General features: G+C 40.9%; 2 protein-coding genes across 2 annotated transcripts; one reads left to right on the plus strand and one right to left on the minus strand.

The window, feature by feature from the left end:
• The first annotated feature begins 1,614 nt into the window (after positions 1-1,614).
• psmc6 (proteasome 26S subunit, ATPase 6) lies at positions 1,615-12,216 on the plus strand. The gene is made up of 14 exons (XM_079644268.1): positions 1,615-1,752; positions 2,276-2,355; positions 3,011-3,050; positions 3,329-3,381; positions 4,558-4,625; positions 7,004-7,118; positions 7,434-7,521; positions 7,637-7,698; positions 7,782-7,905; positions 8,709-8,770; positions 8,908-9,028; positions 9,115-9,195; positions 11,548-11,619; positions 11,715-12,216. Exons 1-14 carry the CDS (start codon positions 1,668-1,670, stop codon positions 11,831-11,833), a joined length of 1,170 nt encoding a protein of 389 aa, XP_079500394.1. The 5' UTR covers positions 1,615-1,667; the 3' UTR covers positions 11,834-12,216.
• On the minus strand, positions 11,886-21,955 carry cgrrf1 (cell growth regulator with ring finger domain 1). The gene is made up of 6 exons (XM_079644269.1): positions 21,778-21,955; positions 18,154-18,290; positions 15,602-15,779; positions 14,762-14,909; positions 13,599-13,706; positions 11,886-13,342 (listed from the first exon to the last, which is right to left on the minus strand). The coding sequence occupies exons 1-6, from the start codon at positions 21,879-21,881 to the stop codon at positions 13,007-13,009; spliced, it is 1,011 nt and encodes a 336-aa protein (XP_079500395.1). The 5' UTR covers positions 21,882-21,955; the 3' UTR covers positions 11,886-13,006.
• Between the last annotated feature and the right edge of the window lie 155 nt (positions 21,956-22,110).

Raw genomic sequence — 22,110 nt, forward strand, 5'->3', positions numbered from 1 at the left:
GGAGATAGGGTTAGAACTTAGGAGCTGATTTTTAAACTATCCGAACGCAACGTAGGTACTTTCATGGGAGAAAAAGGTTCCCATTTCTGATTGGCTGGGCGGATTGCAAACCACGCCCCGTAAAACTCCCAAAAAGTTTTGTGAAGCCGCCATTTTATTTTTCTTGCATTAGCATTATTATCGCCTGGTTGGAGATACGTCACTGTCCATTGAATCTTCCGGGTACCTCACGATGTCATGCGTTACCCGGAACCAAATGGACCAATCCGTGGAGCCGTTACGTCCGCAGAGCCGTTACGTTAAGCCCCCGCTGATTGGTCCAAATTGACCAATCCACGGACTTCCATTCCATTTTAAATCATTTGTTTACCTCCCTCACTTCCGTTAACGCTTCTCATGCACTGATTCGCTAGCTGAACAGCCAATCAGTGTTATCCCTTTGTCCGACTTCCGGTGGTGTTCCCGACGCCGATTCAACATGTTGAATCGGCAAGAAAAGGCGTCAGGTCGGCAGAAAAGACCCGACGGTGCGGCGCACACCACTCCGAATAGGGCGTGCCCACGCTCATGTTCGGCCCGGCTCCCATTTACTGACGATTTTGGGCCGGTGTATCAGGGCCTTAGGGAAACCCTCATATTTGTAACTGAGGCGGAGAAAGATATTCGAGGTGTAAAGGTGAACCATGGTAACCTCTTTTTTGTTTTCTGATTTGAATGGCAGCAAACCAAATACTTTCAAGCATATTCACTGATATGTAGGAACATGTGACTGTATTTAAATATATATATAGCTTACTTTATGGACAAAACATTTTTATTTAGTAGCCACTCATTCTCTCCAACACTTCTTGCCATATATTCAACGATGATAAAAACTGAAACATTTCTAAGGAACTTGACCATCTTCACCTGACACAAAGTTGAAGATTTATGTGAATCCTTATGATGCAATTTACAAGCATGTGATTTGAGTATTAACAAAAAGGTGTTAAAGAAAACACAACAATGGATACATTTCAAGGGGAAGGTGGAAGAAGTACTCAGATTATTTACGAATGTAATGAAGCAATACTACAGTGTAACAATATTCAGTTACAACTAAATGTCATGCAGAATGGTCAATTTAAGCCCAACATATTTTAAATTAATTTGATCAGAATTATTGATGCAATAATGTGTTCCTCACACTTGTTAAAAGTGGGGTTTATTTTGACTACGTAATATACAAATTGGTTGCTTAACCTACAATAATATATAATAATGCACTTGTAGATTTATATTTTGTATTAAACTTTTAAATCTGCAAATCAGCTAGTAACTAAATAAATGTATTGGAGTAAAAGTAGCACAATGTGGACATACTCAACTAAAGTTTAGGTCGCCTATACCTAAACAATTTCAATCTTTGATATTTTTTGGTTTGTCTCTTAAAAACAGTAGGCCTACTTGAGTAAATGCACTGGATATTACTGTTATTTTAGATGTAATGTAACGCCCCTTAATTGGTAGGAAAAGTCATTTTAAAGTGCAATATATTTTAACATCAGAAGAAATATTTGAAAAATAAATTCTTACTTTAAAGAATACAGCATAGCAAAGTGGGGGCGGCCGCTAATAGCAAAATACTTTTTGTGACGCTACAGTTTCCCAGCATTCAGTGGGGTATCATGGCGGACACCAGGGAGAAAGGGCTGCAAGACTACAGAAAAAAATTACTGGAACACAAAGAAATTGACGGGCGGTTAAAAGAATGTAAGAGGCTGTTTAATGTTGTTGATTCTAGTGTGGAAACAATATGGTGTTTATTTTGATTATATATAATCAATAGTATAGGTTGATGCTTGCTAGCATCAGCTAGCTGGCCAGCTAGCTACTGCTTTGTCATGCAATTAGCATCCCTCATAGAAATGAATGGAAGTGACGCTAAACCAGTCGACGCTAGCTGTGCTAACTTAGCTTATTGGTATTAGACAAACAACTGTAACATTAGTGTTATGCCGAACATTAAAATACGTTAATAACTGATAACGTTCAGTTAACATCAGTCCGTGTACGGTCTACTACCGTGATACAAATTGAATTCGCATTGTAGCTGACGACTTTATCAACAGTTTTACGTTAAGCTAACTTGACTAGCTAACGTTAGCATGTTTGTTTGACAGTGAGCTGCCATTCTTAACTGTAACAAACAATGTCATCATCGGATGTATGTTCGTCTTTGTTAACGAAAACTGCAGAAAATAACTTCTGGCTATTCCCCTTGTTTGTTTTCCAGTGAGAGAGCAGCTGAGAGAACAAACAAAACAGTATGAGAAATCAGAAAATGACCTGAAGGCTCTGCAAAGTGTTGGTCAGGTAAGACTATGTTCTGTACTTGTTTACATTTAAGAGTTTTGGTTCCCTCTGGATAATACAAGTGGCTGCGACAGTAGATCGAAGTATTCTTGTATATATTGAATCTCCACTAAATGAGTCACTTTCTATTATTGTAGTTGTATTATTACAACATTTTACAAAGGACTGCATTATCATTTGATACAACCAAGGACATTTGAGAGTGAGACTGAGGAAATATATTTTCACCAGCAAGGAACCATACATTTAGATTTGTTAAAGCAGGTATAGATATAAAACTGGAAGATTATTATGTAATTCCTGGACTCTCAAAATAAAAGAGAACATCACAGTAGTGATGCAGCGTTTTTGACAAGGCCAAGACCTGGAGTTAGCAACACAGTGCTTCCCTCAACAACAAGTCAGGGTTATAATGTATGTCATCATTTACTAAAACAATGATAGATGACAGTGAAGTAATAAAAAGTGAAATACAGTCATCTCGATTTATACAATGTTCGTGAAAGTGTTTGTGTCTGTTGGTGAAGAGAGAATGGTGTTTCAGTGGGTGAAGACAGTGGAAGGGACTTTCATAGACAAACAGGAGAGGGGATCAGAGTCAGACTTTTATTGAGACTATGCTAACCCCATCTTTTCCCTTTTTTTATTTTTGCAGATTGTTGGAGAAGTTCTCAAACAGCTGACAGAGGAGAAATGTAAGTTAATTGGATGAAATATCACGTTAACAAGTAGCGGCAGAATCATTTAATGGCTAGAGGATTTAGTGGGGGATTTAGAGTGTTCATTTTAGGATAACAAATCATTTCTTTATCAATCAGTCTCAAATACATGATGCTGATTCCGGCTTAAGATTTACCCTCTTGAAGTTTAGTGACTTATTAACCATTTCTAATGACAACTTGTGACTGAAACATGTCAAACTCTGATCAACTCCGGCATGTGATGCTAACTTGTTGTTTTTGTTTATTTCCAGTCATTGTCAAGGCCACCAACGGCCCAAGATATGTGGTTGGATGTCGCAGACAGGTATGTGCTGAACAGATACAAATGTGTAAAGCATCTTGTTTTGTTTTTGTTTCTCATATTTTCAGGAGACTGACAAAAAAAGTAATATATTGCAAAAATACCTGCATATATGTGCTATGCAGAACATAAAAGTGACCTGAAATATCCAGCTACGGTGAAAGTTATTCATTTGACCTGTTTTTAAAGGTGTATGTAGAGGCATGATGGTATGTTTTTTTTTTTTTTAAATTAATGTGACCTCTTTGTTCACACCACAGTACTTTTCCCACTTTAGTTTACAGTTCCGAAATGTCGCGTTCACAACAAAAAGAGCCGGAACTAAAATTAGTTCATCAGAACCTTTTTTTTTCGTGGGAGAAAAAGGTTCCTATGTCTGATTGGGCGGATTGCAAACCACGCCCCGTAAAACTCCCAAAAAGTTTTGTGAAGCCGCCATTTCATTATCCTTGCATTAGCATTGTTAGTACTAGCATTAGCACAAACGCAGAGAGACTAATTTATGGCAACACAAAAGAAAACATGGGAGCGGTGGAGATGAGGAGGTGTCGGCGTTCCAGCAGCTTCTACTGAAGCCAGTCCCCAACTCCGGGGACTTCCGGCCGGGGGCTTCGTGTGGCAGTATACGCCGTGAAGTTGTTTGCGGCCTGCCAGTAAACCCAAAGCAGAAGAAGAAGAAGAAGTGACGTCAGCGGCTTCATTTGACTAATCCTCCCCAATTCTCCCCCAGGGACTTATTCCGGTGTGAACGCGATCTGTACTTAGTGCATGAGAACTAAAGAGTTCTCATGAACTAAGTTCTGATGAACCTTCGTGGGAAAAGTACTGCGGTGTGAAAGCGCCTAATGTACCACTAATTATTATTATTAGTATAATAATATCTGTTATTGGCCAATCCAACAAATCAAATATTTGGCACACCAGTCCATATCTAAATACATAATGTTTTGCCCACATATTTATTTTTTACAATATAACCTTGTTTTTATTTTTGGATAGAGCAAACAATTCCAAGTATACCAGCACAATGCACATTTTGCAGGTCTCCCTTGAAAAAGAGATCTATGATATCAGTGGGACCATCTGGTTGAATAAAGGATTTACATTGAAGTCTCATTCATTTTTAAAAACCTTTTTTTCAGAAACAGAAAACACTAATCTTTAAATATTTCTATCCAGTTGGACAAGTCTCAGCTGAAACCAGGAACCAGAGTGGCTTTGGACATGACCACACTCACTATAATGAGGTAAGCTTGAAGCACAGAATAACAAGTATCTAACTGTAACATGTTAATGCTGAGCACTGACATGTGTAGAATGATGTAGGGCTGCTCGATCATGGCAAAAATCATAATCTTGATTATTTGGGTCAATAACTGATATCACGATTATTAAAAACGAATATCCATTTACTTTGAAAACATCAATCTATTGGAGAAATAGTGGGTTTTTAACAGTTGATTACCCTGAACCTTAAAGAGCCTGTGACAGCCTCCCAACAACTGTTGTGCAATGAGATATTGGGCTACCAGTCATCTCGAACCGTCAGTTCAAAAAAGAAGGTGCGATACCGTTCCGATAAATATCAATAATTTCGAACATCGCGGGGAAATTCCTTCGACTCATTTTGAGGTTTTGGGGGAAGCCGGAAGTGACGTCAATGCGGGAACGCTTCACTGTGCGGCGAGAGAGCCAAACACGGACAAAGTGTGTTGTCATGCATAGAAATGGTGAATTACTGAGTTTAGGCACTTTAATAACGTTTTAATGAAGTTGACTACAGTATATTCATATTTGTCAGTGCTTTCATGTCAATTCGGCGAACATAAACATAAATGATCAAGGTGAAGATGATGATTAAATTAGGATTAAAAATCGGTAGTGAGAGATGCTGAATTTCCTCCCGTCGGATGTGATATAAAAACAAATCGATTATTTTTGTAGTTGTAAACTCAAGTGGATGAAACTACATTTATTAGTGCTTTCATGTCAATTCATCGAACATATGATACATTAAATGATCGTGAGGATGATGATGATTTAAAAATCGTTTGTTTGAGCTGGTCTGTATTTCTCGATGAGAAAACAAACCAATGCTTTTTGTAGTTGTAGTACACCAACATGGATTAAACGTGTGGTTTTTTACTACAATGTTGGGGAAATTAATGGATAAAATGCACGGATTATGATTATTATTAATTCCCACTCCGATCGGGACACTAGGTCCACCGTTTCCCCGCAGCGAGGCTCCCCCCGTTGGCAGTTTATGTGGGCTGGGCTGGGTGCAGTGGCGGACTGGCCATCGGGACGAATCCCGATGGGCCGGTACCGAAGTGGGCCGGTCGGATAAGTCACTAGCACATCCCCCACTCCCCCCGTTGACAATTTACTAGCGGTACCGAAGTGGGCCGGTCGAGAGTCCCGGGCTGATTTTTAGTCCCAGTCCACCACTGGACATGACCGTATGATCGCCCATATTGACGCACCTAATTCCTAAACTTCTAACAGATCAATATAAACCGATCCTTCAGCCTCATATGAGCTCTCAGACACGTTCAAAATTAAACTGTCACCGCTGTCTGAGCTTGCTGCTGTGTGCGCCATCGTGCGTTTGCATGCAGATGCTGGGATCCTGAACGGTGCAGCTGGAGCGCTGTGCCCGCAATGACGCCACACATAATTTGGCGGGATTTGAAGAATCCCCGAGAAGATCCAGAAAATGGTCAACATTGAAGGGCAGATTAATGGTTGTCGAAGTACAAATATCCAATATCAGTTCAGTAACGGTTTTCAAGGGGACAATATTTACTCAACTTGATGGGTTTGGATGATGGGGGAAACTCGTGTCACAGGCTCTTTTAAGTATAATTCAACTGAAAAACCAATAAAAAAATTAATTAAAAAAAGAATATCGTAATTGAGATTAAAATACGATTAATTGAGCAGCCCTATAATGATGTGTTCTTCTCCATGTGGCATTCAAATATAGGACATATTCATTATTCACACCAAATCATTGTTTATCACTGCAGATTAGTGCTGCAATAGTACTAAAGAATTGTTTGTATCTTATAATAATTGTAATTGGAAGGTAATGCCCTCAATACATTAATTACTTCTATGGCGTTTTCTAGTAATAATACATATTTTTATAGAGCGCTTTTCAAGAAACTCAAAGACACTTTACAGAGTAAAAAATAATTACAACAACAACACTGACTTAAAATACATTAAATATATTTTAAGTGTGCATAAGTTCCATTTTATCTTTTTCCTTAATGTTAATCTTTTATTTTATAAAAAGTATTCCACCCAATAGTATTCCACCCAAAACACTATAGAGAAATGTAAGGGTCCAAATTAATCCGATCTTTGTTCAACTGATCTATTGTGTAATTGCAAATATGTGTGTGCTATTCAGACAAAAATGAAGCCTGAGAACTTCTTAGTGATAACATTTGCCACACCAAAAACGTATAATGCTAAGAATGCAGTATGTACTAAACCACGGATTTATTCCTATAACAGCTACAAAATATGAAGTTGCACAGTGGTATGATGACAATGAAATTCACCCAGATGGTTATGGGTGTGTGCTCAGCATGTGTTTCCTGTTCTTCCAAAGGTACCTGCCCAGAGAGGTGGACCCTCTGGTGTACAACATGTCACACGAGGACCCCGGGAGCGTGTCCTACTCTGAGATCGGAGGCCTGTCCGAACAGATCCGAGAGCTGAGAGAGGTACAGCTGATCAGAAATCAATCCTACAAGACAACTATTGGGTCAGATTAGTCTCCGAATAAATAATGGCCCACAGAAGGATTCACACATGTCATTTGGGATGTATACATGTTTTTATAGATAGAGACATTTATATATAAATCCAGAATTACATTTGTAAATTTGTGGGCAATTATTTATTTTGAGACTTATCTAACCCAATAGACTACCCTTTCCTTATTAGAGGAATGTAGTGTTAAATAGGAAAGGCATAAAGAACAAATCAGCATCTTCATTTGGCTCTAAAATAATGCTGCTGTTGTTATTTGGTGTCAGGTGATTGAGCTTCCCCTGACCAACCCTGAGCTCTTCCTGAGAGTGGGCATCATCCCCCCTAAAGGCTGCCTGCTCTACGGGCCTCCAGGTCAGTAACTCAGTGAACATATACCCTTCTTTATTAGGCTGCCACTCAGTGGCATCCATGCAAACACTGCACATCCCAGGACAAGAAATATCACTCTTTAATCCTTCTGTCACAGGCACAGGGAAGACTCTTCTTGCCCGAGCAGTGGCCAGTCAGCTGGACTGTAACTTCCTCAAGGTGAGTGTCAACAGCGCCAACATCGGGCTTTCCTGCCACACTGCAGTCAGTCAGCTGATTCTCTGTGTGTCTGTGCGCTGCAGGTGGTGTCCAGCTCCATCGTGGACAAGTACATTGGTGAGAGTGCCAGGCTGATCCGAGAGATGTTCAACTACGCCCGGGACCACCAGCCCTGCATCATCTTCATGGACGAGATCGACGCCATCGGTGAGTGACATTGGCCATCTGATTTGGTTGTTGTAGGGCTTTTGTCCAGGGGGTTAAACCCACCTACAGTAACTAGCTACCTACCTAGCTATTAGAGGGTCAGTGGTTTGATCCACACCATTCAACTTGTTGACTGATATGATAAATGGACTGCATTAATATAGTGCATGTACAAGTCATCATTTTGGGTTTCATGAAAGGCACTATATAAATCCAAGGTATTATCATTATCATTCATACAGAGGCAGAGCCTGCCATAAAAGGAGACTAACATTCACACACACTTACACACAAGCAATTGAGGTCAAGTGTCTTGCCCAAGGACATGACCTTTTTACACCGAACCACCGACCTTCTGATTTGAGGACGTGATCTACCTACTGAGCCATAGCCACCCCCATAAAGTGTCCTAGGGCGAGATACTAAACCTCAGATAGCTCCTGTAGGCATGTCTACAGTTTTGAAGTGCATGTAAGTCACTTTGGATCAAAGTGCCAGCTAACTGTAAAGCATCCACGGGGTTGTAGTATTTTGGTTATGTTTATTTATTTTTTAAAAGGCTTTGTATATTCTCACCTGACCTGCTTGAAGCTCCAATCAAAGCATTTCAAATCTCCTAATTGGGAGGAGTTTGTTTGTGAAGCAGCTAAAGCTTAGTCTTTTTCACTGACGTAAGCTTCCGCTAACACTTCAAAGGGTAATAGAGCCTTATAAAGAAACATGTTCACTACATTTGATTCTCTCAGAACACCCCCATGTGTTCTGAATCCTCACTGTATATTCTCTGTCTGTGTGTCCTGCAGGCGGCCGTCGTTTCTCTGAGGGAACTTCTGCTGACAGAGAGATCCAGAGGACACTGATGGAGGTAAACCGCTCACTAAAATGTCCCAAGGTTCACTTGTGTTGTAATGAGACTTACTATATTCATATAATATTTCAAATATTAGCAGTGGATAAAGGATTAAAAGCACTGAGACACTTAACTTGTGTGTGTCCTGCCAGCTGCTGAACCAGATGGATGGCTTCGACACGCTGCACAGAGTGAAGATGATCATGGCCACCAACAGACCGGACACTCTGGACCCCGCCCTGCTGCGGCCCGGCAGACTGGACCGTAAAATCCGTAAGTGTGTGTGTGTGTCCCCCCCCATCTGTGTGTCAGATCTCTGTGAACACGCAGCAACACTAACGTCCTCCTCTGCTCCTCAGACATCGAGCTGCCCAATGAGCAGGCTCGCCTGGACATCCTCAAGATCCACGCAAGCCCCATCACCAAGCACGGAGAAATAGGTCAGTCATGCACCACATGCAGGGGTGTAAAGTCATGAGAATCCAAAACGGGTTTATTACCAGGTAGGCTCACACGTACGAGGAATTTGACTAGGTGTCATGGTGCATACGTAAAAAAAAAAAAGATCTGAGTACTTCTCCCATTTCTGACCACAAGCTGATTCTGACTTCCTGTTCTCAGTTTTACATGATCACCAGGATTTCCCAGATGTTTATAACAGTGCATGAAATTAAGGATTTTGGGAGATGGCCCTGTGGGCCATCTAAGCTACTTAACAGATGGCCCTGTGGGCCATCTAAGCTACTTAACAGATGGCCCTGAGCCCAATAGAGGTTGCCCTGAAAAATGCGCGCGCACGAAATGACGCACGAAGGGTTCTGGGGGCCTCCCCCTAGAACATTTAGATTTTTGCAGGTCTTAGATGCTGTCTGGTGCATTCTCTAGACTGAATTATAAGATGAACCACCACAATATTACAATTTCAATTGTATTCTTCATTTCACTTGTTTTTTTTTGCTCGCTTGCATGCCCCGCATAGCTATAAGAAATACTTAAGTTGTTGGTCAAGACACTTTCCATCTGATGAAGGCAAATGCCTTCCCAGATGTAAAAAAGAGAAAACATTACATGCAGCTATAACTGCCAAAACAAACATTATTTACACTATTATGGCCCCTGTTAAAAATGTTTGTAATGTTATCTACTGTAAGTTGGTCGAAGGAATGCCTCCTCATCCAGAAGCTGACCGAGCAGACCCGAGCAGCCGAGTGCATCCGCGAAGCACACACAATGGCGACGTCAGAGTTCCCGTTAGCAAGCAAATCTAAATCTCTTCGGTCAAAATGTCCGGTCAAAATAATTTCCCTTTAGCGCAATAACGCTTCAGTTGCGCCACTTATGTGACAGACAAGAAGAGTATGTGACAGACAAGAGTAGTCAATTCTAATGTCTAACACTTAATGTGGAGAAAGTATGTATGGGTTGATTGTGCGTTGATCTGTTGCTAATGCCTCGGGGTTCCGGTGGGCATGTAAACAAATGCATAATGCTGCGCTATACTTTGTGGCCTCACCCAGTTACTTAGCGACACTTATTGTTTAGGTCACGGTGTCTTTTAATAAGCAGGTAGTCATATCATTATCTAGAACTAGCTGGATCTGATCGATATGGACATATACGCGAGTGAAGTCTAATCTGACGGGAGAGAGAGATCAGCTGCTGCTGACGAGTCTATACGCAGCTCTGCATGATCACATGCAGCGGTAAGCGGACAAAACACACACTTCAGGTTAGAATATCACACGTAGCTATTTTAATTACCTCTCAAACTACCATAACTAGTTATAGATATGTTTAGTTTTACTGTCGGGTCACTCATTACTGGATCCGCGAGCTGCATGATACTGGTATAATAGATTGCCCGATCGGGCAACCAGCAGGTGAGGCTTCATTGCCCAAGCTAAATACTAGATGGCCCCGGGCCATCGGGCAGTCCTTAATGTCGAGCCCTGTATAAGCTCCACTTTTAGAGTTTTAGTTCTAATGCTGGTTACTTTGTTACAGCCTTATCATAGCATTTACTCCACCTCAATCAATTGCAGCATTTCATTTGTCTTCATTCTCTTCACTACGGTCGGGCCAATGTAAACATTATCAAACCAGTTTGATATTAAGCCGGGACTGCACCACTAAACAGAATGTTACCATTACCTAGTTACCATTACCTAGTCCCACATGACTCCGCTGCCCCCCCATGTTGCCTCAGTTTAGCTTTTAGTCTCTTCCATGTTTTCCTAAGACCCAGTGACATTGTTGGGAGGGTGCTGATGTAGGCTTCATTTTTATTCAAACAAAATGACCATCAGCCAAATTGTGTAACATCCAGAGGTGGAAGAAGTACTCAGATTATCTAGTAAAAGTAGAAAAACTATGGTCTTAAATTGCAGCGGTACGCAAGTATTATAAGCGAACAGTATCAACATTAAAAGTACTTGTTATGCATAACTGCTCTGTTCACAGTATTTCAGAATAGTATTTATTTTATCACACAAATATACGACGTGTCATATTATAAAATACTGGGTATTAGTAAAACAGTACTGCAACATTTGTCATACTGGTAACCCTCAAAAAATGAGGTTCCTACACTGGACTGTACCAGTACAATAAGCCCTGGTCTCTAGATAATGGACATTATTAGCAACTAACAGTGAGAAGGAGGAGAGTGTCAAATCAAAGTTTATTTATAAAGCACATTTTAAAAGCGATTTTTGGTCGGGCCAAATAGTCCTGTACACAGAGGGAGAGAAGTAAGCGGTGTATTGACTGTGAACGCCTCTGCCTGTTTTCAGATTACGAAGCCATCGTGAAGCTGTCAGACGGTTTCAACGGAGCCGACCTGAGGAACGTGTGCACAGAAGCAGGTTAGACATTTTCTATTCAGTATCATTTAAAAAAAAAAAAAAATTCCTTCAGTCTATGTTGTTTACAAAAATTACCCTTTTTCTGTTGTTTGCAGGTTTGTTTGCCATCCGCGCTGACCGCGAGTACGTCACTCAGGAAGACTTCATGAAAGCCGTGAGGAAGGTGGCTGATTCGAAGAAGCTGGAGTCCAAGTTGGACTACAAGCCTTTATAAACTGTGTGTCATAGTCCTTTCTCATATTTCTCATTGCATTTTGCTGGGTTCCATGCTTTAACGCCTGGAGAAAATGTTTGTAAATGTTTGTGGGATGCAAAACGTTTAGAAAAAGTACACGGTCCTCACCTACGAAGTGACACGGTAACCCCTGTATCCAGTTATTAGTCTGACCCGCCTTTTGTTTCATCTCTGGATCCAAAAGGCTGATCATTCTGGCATCCCACAAAACTCTTAACACTTACAAATAAATACCTTTTATGTTCTGAAAATATATAATTATACTGAAAGTTCTGTGTTTTTCAATTGACGACTTCTCATTTCTCTTACCTTCAAGTGAACGTCCTGAGCTCCAAAACTGATTAAACACGTGTCAAAGTGTGTTCCGGAGTCTTGCCTTATCGTAATCTCCTTCAGTATCAATAATATCTATGGGTACAGCAAACAGGAACTCAATATATATATCAAGCAAATGTTCACAGCTGTGTCTTATCTTAAGTAAAGGTCATGAAGTCACTAAGATGATTTTCCATTCAATTGTGTCAATCTGGCCGGGGGTTTGATGCAATATTCCAATAACCGGCTATCCACTTTCTCACTTTCAAAGAAGGTTTTCAGACAAAAGTCAGATATATCTGGGATCATATCCTGAACACATTTCCAATAAATCACCAGTCATTTTAATTATTCCTGACACATTTATTTACAGTCAGATTAAAGCTCAGGAAGTAATAAGCTTTGGTCAATAAATACTGCACTGGTCCTGTAAAAGAGGTCAACCCATCTTATTCTAAAACAAACAACAGAGTCAACATAAGTTATTTGTACATGAAAATATCACTCAGTTATATACATCCTTAGCAACTGATTTTCTTGCTCTACAATCTTAAAGTGATCAGCGGAGATTTAATTTGAGTGGTAACACAGATATCGACAGGACACAATAAATAATGTGTGTTTCTGAGAATAAAGAAGTGGAGGCGTCTGTTTTTGGGGTTACTCTGAGAGAAACTGACAGATATGGCGGGGGGAACGTGTCTCTACTTGACCTTTACACTTGCAATTGGTCGATCCCATCCTGAGGTTCATCGTGTCTGAATAAAGCATACATTTACAAATGGTACATGGTCAGAGCTGAAAGCGCAGTTTAGCCCTTATATAAGTGGTTCAGTGTCACGCGGTCCCCCAGACAGAGGGGGGCTCTGTCAGAGTGAAGGCCTCCAGCACGAAGGCCCTGCAGATGGGGCAGTGCTGGAAGCGCGACACACAGCTGTCACACACACAGGCGTGTCTGCAGGGCAGCAACACCTTGTTCACCGCCGCGTTCTGACACACCACACAGCCTCTGCCCCCCCCCTCAGACCAGTCTTCGTCCTCCTCCTCTTCCTCCACCTCCTCCTCTGGACTCTGGTCCCCCCTGGTGGCCCCGTCGTAGGCCTCCCTGGGTTGGGTGCTGTGCTCTGAATCAGGAGGCTCTGACAACATGCTGTCAGCTGACATGAACAGAGGCTGCAGGAAGCAGAGCTCATTGTTTTCTCACAGTAACATCAATCACATGAATAATAATACTTTTGATTTGTATTGCACCATTCATAGAAGATGCAGCCCAAAGTGAATAGGCCTACATAGGAGTATTTGTGTGTGCATTGAGAAATATGTTTGTAGGTTGAGACATTTATACATAAATTCAGAATTACATTAGTCAATCCTTCGGTGTGCAATTATTTATTTTGACACTAATCTGACCCCATAGAATGTGACTTACCTTTAACTCGTACATGTTGCCCTGTGCGGTGAGCAGGTACTGGAAGAGAAGCCGAGCAGAGAGGCTGTATCTGTCATCAGGAACATGAAGAACTGTCACAGAGGCCACCTGGAAGAACAAGGACACCATCATGAATCGACAATGATCGTTTTAACCACAAAGTGGCCATATTTGTATTCTTGGTGGGCTGATTTTGATTACCATGAGTAGCGTTACTGGATATAGGGAACACAAGATGAAAATATGACCTCTACTATGGACAATTATTTTTCAAATAAATAAGCATTCTGTCCAGTCCAAGTGATCCAGAGTCCCCTAAAACTTCAAGATCGGACAATAATTTATCAAAGTCAATCCATCAGAATTACAAATATGGACACTTTCTTGTCAAAACGGTAATTTTTTATCCTGAAAATCTCAAAAATGCATCCACCATCCTCAATAACCCCCCAAAAAATGTTTAACCCCCAAAATAAATGTATATTGTCAACTAAAGCTATAATTGTAATTAATGCAACTTGTGCCAATTGTGCAAATTGCCCAAGATAGTGAGTTAGCATTCGGCAGGCTCTGTGCTTTCTATATATTTAAATGTCTAACATAAAACTTTGGAGTACTCATCGTTTCCAGGTTCACAACAGGACTCTATGAGCTGGCAAACAGATTATGAAGATGTAAATCCAGTCCGAAAAGGGCTTTGTATGTAAGTGTTTCTAAAAAGAAGAAGCCTGGACCGCTGTATGGCGCAGGCGCACACAGGTTTGAATCCGGCCTGCAGCCCCTTAATGTGTCATGGTTTGATCAGATGTTCCCAGGAACTCCAAAATAAGATAAGTTCATCAGACATATCACTGATGGGTTCCTTCCTACATTGGATCAGATGGGATTCTGAGAGGAAAACACAAACACAGAAATCTTGTGATGTCTGTACTCAAAAGAAGCGGAAGGGGAAGAAAATATTTTCAGGACTTTTAAGGTGCTTTTCCAGGAGGATATTTTATTGAGTGTCAATCAGTGGTGGAAAGAAGCCAAGTACATTTACTCATGTGTGGTACTTATGTACGGTGTGCATTGAATTAACACCATGTGTCTTTGGGGGAGGGTTAAGACAGGTATTAACATGTAAGTAACACTGACGGAAATGTCTGATCGTGAGTACTTACGATGTTGTACGAGTCTCTGGCTTCAGACTCTGCCAGCGTCAGCACAGCTACGAGAGGGTAGTGTTGCCTTGGCAACGGCCCAAAATCCGTGATCCTGTGGTCAGCAGGAATATGTGTGTGGTGCTCCGCTCTGTCTCCACTGCCGATACTGGAGGGCGGGTCAAAGAGGCTAACATCAGGAACAACGTGTATGAGCCAATCACACAGGGGAATATGGGGTCAGATTAGTGTCAAAATCAACAATAGCACACAGAACGATTCACAAATGTACTTCTGGATTTATATATAAACGTCTATCCTCAAAGATATTTCTCAATGTACTAACAAATATATCTATTAAAAGTCCGATGCTCCCTGGTGGCGCAAACATCCACGCACAAACGTAGAGAGATTCATGCACAATAAAGGTCAATAGGTTCTCAATATAAGCATAACAATATTTAAATATGTTTTTGATGAAAACATTAAACACTTTGAAATATATGTATTTGTGGATTTATATTACATTTATTTAAAACAAGGAACATTTGTGTGTGGATCCAAAATATTTTGAACTTATTTATATATATGTGGATTTTGTTATTACGTTTATATATATATATATAAATTAGAATAGTATTTGTGTGTACATTGAAAAATAGGTTTGTAGATAAAGACATTTACATATAAATCCAGAATAACATTTGTAAAATCTTCAGTGTGCAATTATTTATTTTGACACTAATCTGACCGTACTTTCCTGGTAACTGGAAGATACTTTGCACGACACGGTTGATTTGAATCAGAACATCAGAATAATAACATTAACTTGGGGGTGTGTGTAAGCGCTGTGAAGGATACTGGAAGCTCTGGCAGTGGTGGTAGTGGGGGTGCAGGGCCTGCTGGAAGTGTTGGGGGGTGCTGAGCCTGGGGCTGTGCTGGTGGGCCTGCAGCGCCCCCTGCAGGGCTTGGACCTCACAGCCCCAGAAACAGCTGAGCACACAGGGCTCCAGACAGCAGGGCCTCACAGACACCCCGTCTGCAAGAGAGCAACTGTTATTATGGGCTGTTCCTCAGAACAGAAGGATACCACTCAAAGGTAGAACAATTCAAAACCCTGCAAATTCATATCTGCATACATTGAGTTTTTTTGGGTGATTTTCTTATCTAAACAGCACAGGAATAGGAACATATCTGTATTCTGTAACAAGAAATGATTTAATATGCAATATCTACTTAAGTTTCATATTGCAATTATTAAATCAAATTAAAGGGTATTTAAATAGCCCAATGTATGGGGTCAGATTAGTCTCACAATAAATAATTGCACAGAGAAGGATTCACAAATGTAATTCTGGATTTATTGAATGACTATCTACACAAATATGTTTCAATGCACACACAAAAATGTCTCGTTTAACGTTTGAATACAAAATCCAAACACAAACATTTTGTGTTTTAAATAAATGTTGTTTAACCTGTTTAACCAGGAGGCCCCCGCCCGCATTTTTTTTTTTCTCCACGAAACTGTGTCTCAGGGCTTCTTAACATTTAAAAACCTATTAATGTGTCATACCCACTTAACGGGAAGAAACTCAGCTAACTGACGATACCAACCATTTTTACCGAAACAAAACACAAGTCTCACAAGAAGCGTCTAAATGGGCCCTGAGCGAAAAAAAGCTAACACACTTAGCACAGAACTCTAGGTATAAATACCCTTATTACATATCGGATCTGCACAAACAATATATCAGCTAGCAAGCTGAGATTCCACAGATTCTAGGGGTATAAGTATCATCACTGAGCGATCAGAACTCGTGAAAGGGGAAACAAACACCGACATCACAACACGGAGCTTTATGGAGCAAAAACGGGACATTGTCTTACCTATGCTGTTGTTCTGATCAACAGTTGTGTTCAATGGCATTAAAACGATAAAAAAGCTGCTGAAGGTTAGTCCATAGGTTAATCCAATGTGTCTGAAATAGTTACTGAAAATCCATCTTCATTTTTATGTCAATAACGGAGTTTTCATATATAGTTGCTATGAGAGCTGGCAGAGTGTATGACAGCTTCCGGTTTTGGGCATTCTGGCTACGCATCACTCATTCACCAATGGGTAATGTTTAAATGGATTTTATGAACTTTCCCTCGATTCTTTTGGCTCTAACGGTTCAAAAGAGGTGTCAATCATCAAAATCGACCGAGGGGGCCAGAGATATGGAAAATGGACCCAAATGACCCCAGAAGTGCCTTTTTTTTCGAAACCTCTCTAAAAAAGGTCAAATGTCACTTGTTTTGCATCAATCTTGATACAGGGTACTTATTATATGTTATAGTTTGGATTCCTAAAGATTTAGTCTACCATCCCATCATTCAAGGGTGGTTTTCACTATAAATCATGTGTTTTCTTTGAGGCAGTTTGAGAAGAATATGTAAACATGACTGAATTAGGGTATTGTATGTGGACAAAAATAGTCCATTTAAAAAGAGCCCATTTAAAAAAACTAAAGTTAGCCAGAGGTGAGGCATTGTACAGGGTTACGGCCCGTCCACACAGTAGCTTTGAAAACATCTTGGAGGTGGGCGTGTCTGAAAGCTTGGGGATTTTTTGCGAGCAACGCGACCAACAACCAATCACATGAATCTCCCGCCCCGACATACAAAGCAATAGCAATGTTAAAACAAAGTAAACTGGATACAAAATCCCCAAACAGGCAAAAACCTACCAGTTTCACCCACTGTCTCTGCCACCTCCCTCCTGGTTCCTCCGGTTTGTATCCCGGTAAATAGTCTGGTCGTAAAGAACCGGGTGATTTGTTACCGTAATTTCTCGTTTGGAATATGAGGAAATGAACTGCGGTATGTCTCTCCCAGCTTACACACGGTTTGATTGGCTAGCGCTTGTAATGTCCGATTTGCTTAAAAACGGGATTTGATTGGCTGACGCTTCCACCTCAGCTTCAAAAGTTGAACATTGCTCAACTTTTGAATCCTGAAAATCCTGGAAATCCTGGAAATCTTCGCTTTGCTTCCCCACAATGCAGTTTGGCGAAAAGCGAGGCAAAGTGACGTCACCCCCATTTAAAGTCAATGGGCAGAGAAGCGTTGGAAGATTTTTTTAACGCTGCTGTGTAGACGGGCCGTTAATGCTGTCATGTTTATGGTAATTGCTCCATAATGGATAACAGAATAATCCGAGTCCACCTCTCCACCAAAAGTGTCCGGTTTGAAGCCGATGACAGAGCCAGCCTTCTTTAGGAAGTCTGCTGGTGTCACTGGCTCAGGTTCAGTGTATTGGATAAAGGAAGCTTCTAAGGGTTGAGAAGGACACTTTCACTCAAGGTTGGGCAATCTCGACCCCCCCAGTTTCTGTGTTGTGAGTTAGTGATGATGAGTGATGTTCTCACCAGTGATGGATGCCGACCCAGGGCACATCTCCAGGGCGAAGGGATTGGTCATCTGAACCATTTGCTTCTCGGGGGTGGGGAGGACGGACTCCGTCTCATCGGAGCTGCGGAGGATCACTGGGACGTCAAAGCCAAACCTGTGGGGGGGAGAAAAAGCACCAAAGTTAGAAGGAGCACAATGTAAGCATGTTCTGCATGGCTCTATAAATCTTTTAACAAAGAAAACAAAGCAGAGAGGGGTACACACAAGAAAGAATCAGTGGGCATAATTATCTATTGCATAACAGACCAACAGAATTTACCAATATGCTTTGATTGGCTGATGAGAAGACATATTTGTACTATTGGTTAATGGTGGAATTTGATGTGGATGATCCGATTTCCTTGTCCGTCTGACCTCTCATCTATTACCTTGATTTGTACACCACCATTGTTGGTAAGGTACTAATTTAGTTTACTGTACTTAAAGGTGGGTTAGGTAATTTTGGAGAAACCAGCTCGAGTGCGCTAGAATTTGAAAATACACAGCCGGAAAAAATCTGCCACTTCCTTAGAGAGCCCCTCCTCCAACACACACGGACATGACCAATGAGGGCACGAGATAAGTTTGTGCACAGATGGAAGGCTGACAGGCAGGTAGGTCATCCAGTTATTTTAGCCGGGCCGGCTCAGATGATTGGTCGTGCTTTTTACAGTGCTACGGCTTCCACAGATGACATTTTTTAATGGATTTTTCGTCAAAGCACGCAAGATATTCATTGCTATCGGGATGTTAAGAGCATTCCATGGAACATAACAAAAAGTGTATCTCGAGCCGGTTTCTCAAACTTACCTACCCCACCTTTAAGTAAAATTGTTAAGTACTTGTATTTTAAGTATTTCAATGTTATGCTAATTCATACTTCTACCCCACTAAAATTTGGAGTTCAATATTGAACTTTTTACTGCTCTGCATTTATCTGACAGCATTTGTCACTGGTTACTTTGCAGATTCAGATTATTAATACAAATTAAAAACCAATGAATGAATAATGGTGTATATTTAAAGATTAAAATACATGGCAGAATAAATTATTTTTAGCTATCCACCTAGTTAGCACCACATTTACCAGCTGCAAAATGTAAAATATTTATACATAATTACACCACTAGTTGGGCTCGACATTATAATTGGCCCGCTGGCCCGGAAGCACTATTTAGACAACCCGGGCCAGCATAACGTACTTTCCACTTGCCCGCTCGGGCCACTAAAAATATTGTTTAAAAAAAAATGTTTCCTGTGGTATTGGTATTTTGACTAAAAATGTAGTTACCGTATTTTCCGGACTATAAGTCGCACTTTTTTTCCTAGTTTGGCTGGTCCTGCGACTTATAGTCAGGAGCGACGTATATATGTTTTAAATGTCAATTCATGCTGACTGACATGAACCGTCTACAGCCACCAGAGGGCGCTCTAGGCTTGTGACAACTATATGCTGCTCCTGTACCACTGAAAAAAACGAAGAAGAGAGCGGACGGTTCTTCCGGGTTAGCTGCTTGTTAGCCATCTGTTGTTAGCCGTCTTGTTAGCTTGTTAGCCGTCTGTTGTTAGCCCGCCGTCTTGTGTCCGGTGCGGCGCAGGGTCCACCCCTACCAGCCCAGCGGCCGAATGCTCAGTGGGTGCGTCCGAGATGCCCCGTCTGTCCCAGCAGTCCTCCGTCGGAGCGCGTCAAGGGGTAGAAGCATGCCACCCTAGCCCGACTCGCAGAGCCAGCCTCCAGGTAGAAGGTATGTGTTGCGTTAACATACCGGACCTGTGTAGTTAATAACTTCCCTTTCCAGTTTACCGTAAATGTCTGTTATTGGCTTGGATTTGAAAATAAATATCTGAATAAATACGACTTATAGTCCGGTGCGACCTATATACGTTTTTTTCCTCTTCACGACGCATTTATTGGCTGATGCGACTTATACTCAGGAGCGACTTATAGTCCGGAAAATACGGTAAATTGTTTCGTTTATCAACGCTACAACATAGCGTTTCGTGAGTCGCTTGTCGTTGTTGGGTGAAAAGCAAACAGCTGTTTGCTGCGGAGCGCAGCTCGAGCAGGCTCCCGTGAGCGCGCCTCCTTCACTACAGACTATCGCGCCACCTAACCATTCGTCAAAATGTTTTTAATACCAGCGGTAACCGGCCAAGCGCCGGGCAAAAAACAATCTTCAAATAAAAGAAAGTCACCGGAGGAGTTAAAGGAGAGTGACAGGGAGCATGAGAAGAAGAGGGAGAGAACGTTTCAGCCAGCTTGATCGATGGAGTTGGCTTCTAGTGGTGCAGTGACGCGTCCTAAAACCCTTTTATCGATTAGATGTATGATTCGAAAATTATAAAAGTAGGGTAGACATGTGGAGATTATTCGGCTGAACAAAACGTGCATTTATCAAACAGGTTCGTTTTCCACAGACTTTATTTCCAGCTATTTTCCAAAACCCTGTGGAGAAGTCCCATTGCTTTTTTGTCGAGGGAACCAGCGGCTCACTTCCTGGTTTTATGACGCATCACTGCACCTCTCAATATGATGCCGATATAAACAAGGTCTTCTGTCGGCTCTTTACATCAATGCCGACCTATGTTGACAAGTAAGTGAAGAGTAGAAAATATAAAAGGTATTGGCTATAGGGAAATGTCCCAGCAGTTTAGGATAATGAAGGTTCTAATCTAATCTACTACATAGCCATTACATTTCTAACTCCTAATGACGGCAGAAAGCGCATTATACAAATAATAATACTCATAATAATAGCAGAAATGTTTTAACAATGACCACAATATAATTATTTTAATAAACCAAATATGATCAATTGAGGAAAGTGAGGAAGAACTGATGATTCAAATGTTGTAGTACAAGTAGTAATGTAGTTAGCATAAATTACTATTGCAACAAATGTGTTAATTTTCTTCATTATTAGTCGATTTTTTTTGGACGAATGCTCCGGGCCAGTGGTTACAATGGTGGGGCCAGTGATAATACAATTCCACCGGCTCTTAATGTCTACCCCTGAGTTATAATCCATTGATATTATATATATAATTCAGAATGTACTGCATAATGAGTACCTTTAGTTTTGGTACTTGTACTTTATCCAAATTACAAAATGAATGCAGGTGCTATGCTTTTAATGTGTATTTATACACAGTGGTATTACTACTTTTACTTTGGTAAAATATCTGTGTACTTCCTCCACCACTGTGTACACAATGAATATGTAAATATAATGTGCAGACTGCCATGTTGTGAAGTATATTCATAAACCACCTTTTAGTCAAAACTCAGGTGACCTCAATCTGACAGTAAGGGGTTTAAAGACATTTATTCTTTGCTGTACATTTACAGTTTTCATTTGTTTTTATCTTAATTGATGCTTTTAACTGTCTAGAACACACATGTATTAGCCACAATATCTTAAAATATGGCTACTTTGAGGTAATAATATAGGCGACTTGCCAGGTCATTAAACGTTGGCAAAATCGACCAAATCCGAGGGAGACGCATGATGTTAACGCGAGGAAATAATGTGATGCTATCAAAACAGCTGTAGTCAGGGCAGTGGCTAAACTAGCTCAGCTACTAGCTACATATCACTTACCAGCCTAGCACCATGGCGGCGGTGACAACGAAACACAAAGACACCACACTAATGTAAAACAACGGGGAGTATTCATACAAGGTGATCAGGAACACCGCTGCCATGTCCTATGATTTATAAACCAAGTTATTAAATGCTCCTCTGGTAAACAGTTTCCATGACGGCCATGACAGTCAGGAACTCCTCAAATAGATCTACGGTGGCCTATACGGTATATGATGTAAACAACGCGTATCAGATTAATACCAAATATTTAACGTTACGTTTTTTTTTACCATAACCACTAATTAAGTTGATATTTGCGTTATAATCACATTCATATTAGATATATGT

The sequence above is a fragment of the Notothenia rossii genome, assembly GCF_949606895.1.
Source record: "Notothenia rossii genome assembly, chromosome: 8".
NCBI lineage: Eukaryota > Metazoa > Chordata > Actinopteri > Perciformes > Nototheniidae > Notothenia > Notothenia rossii.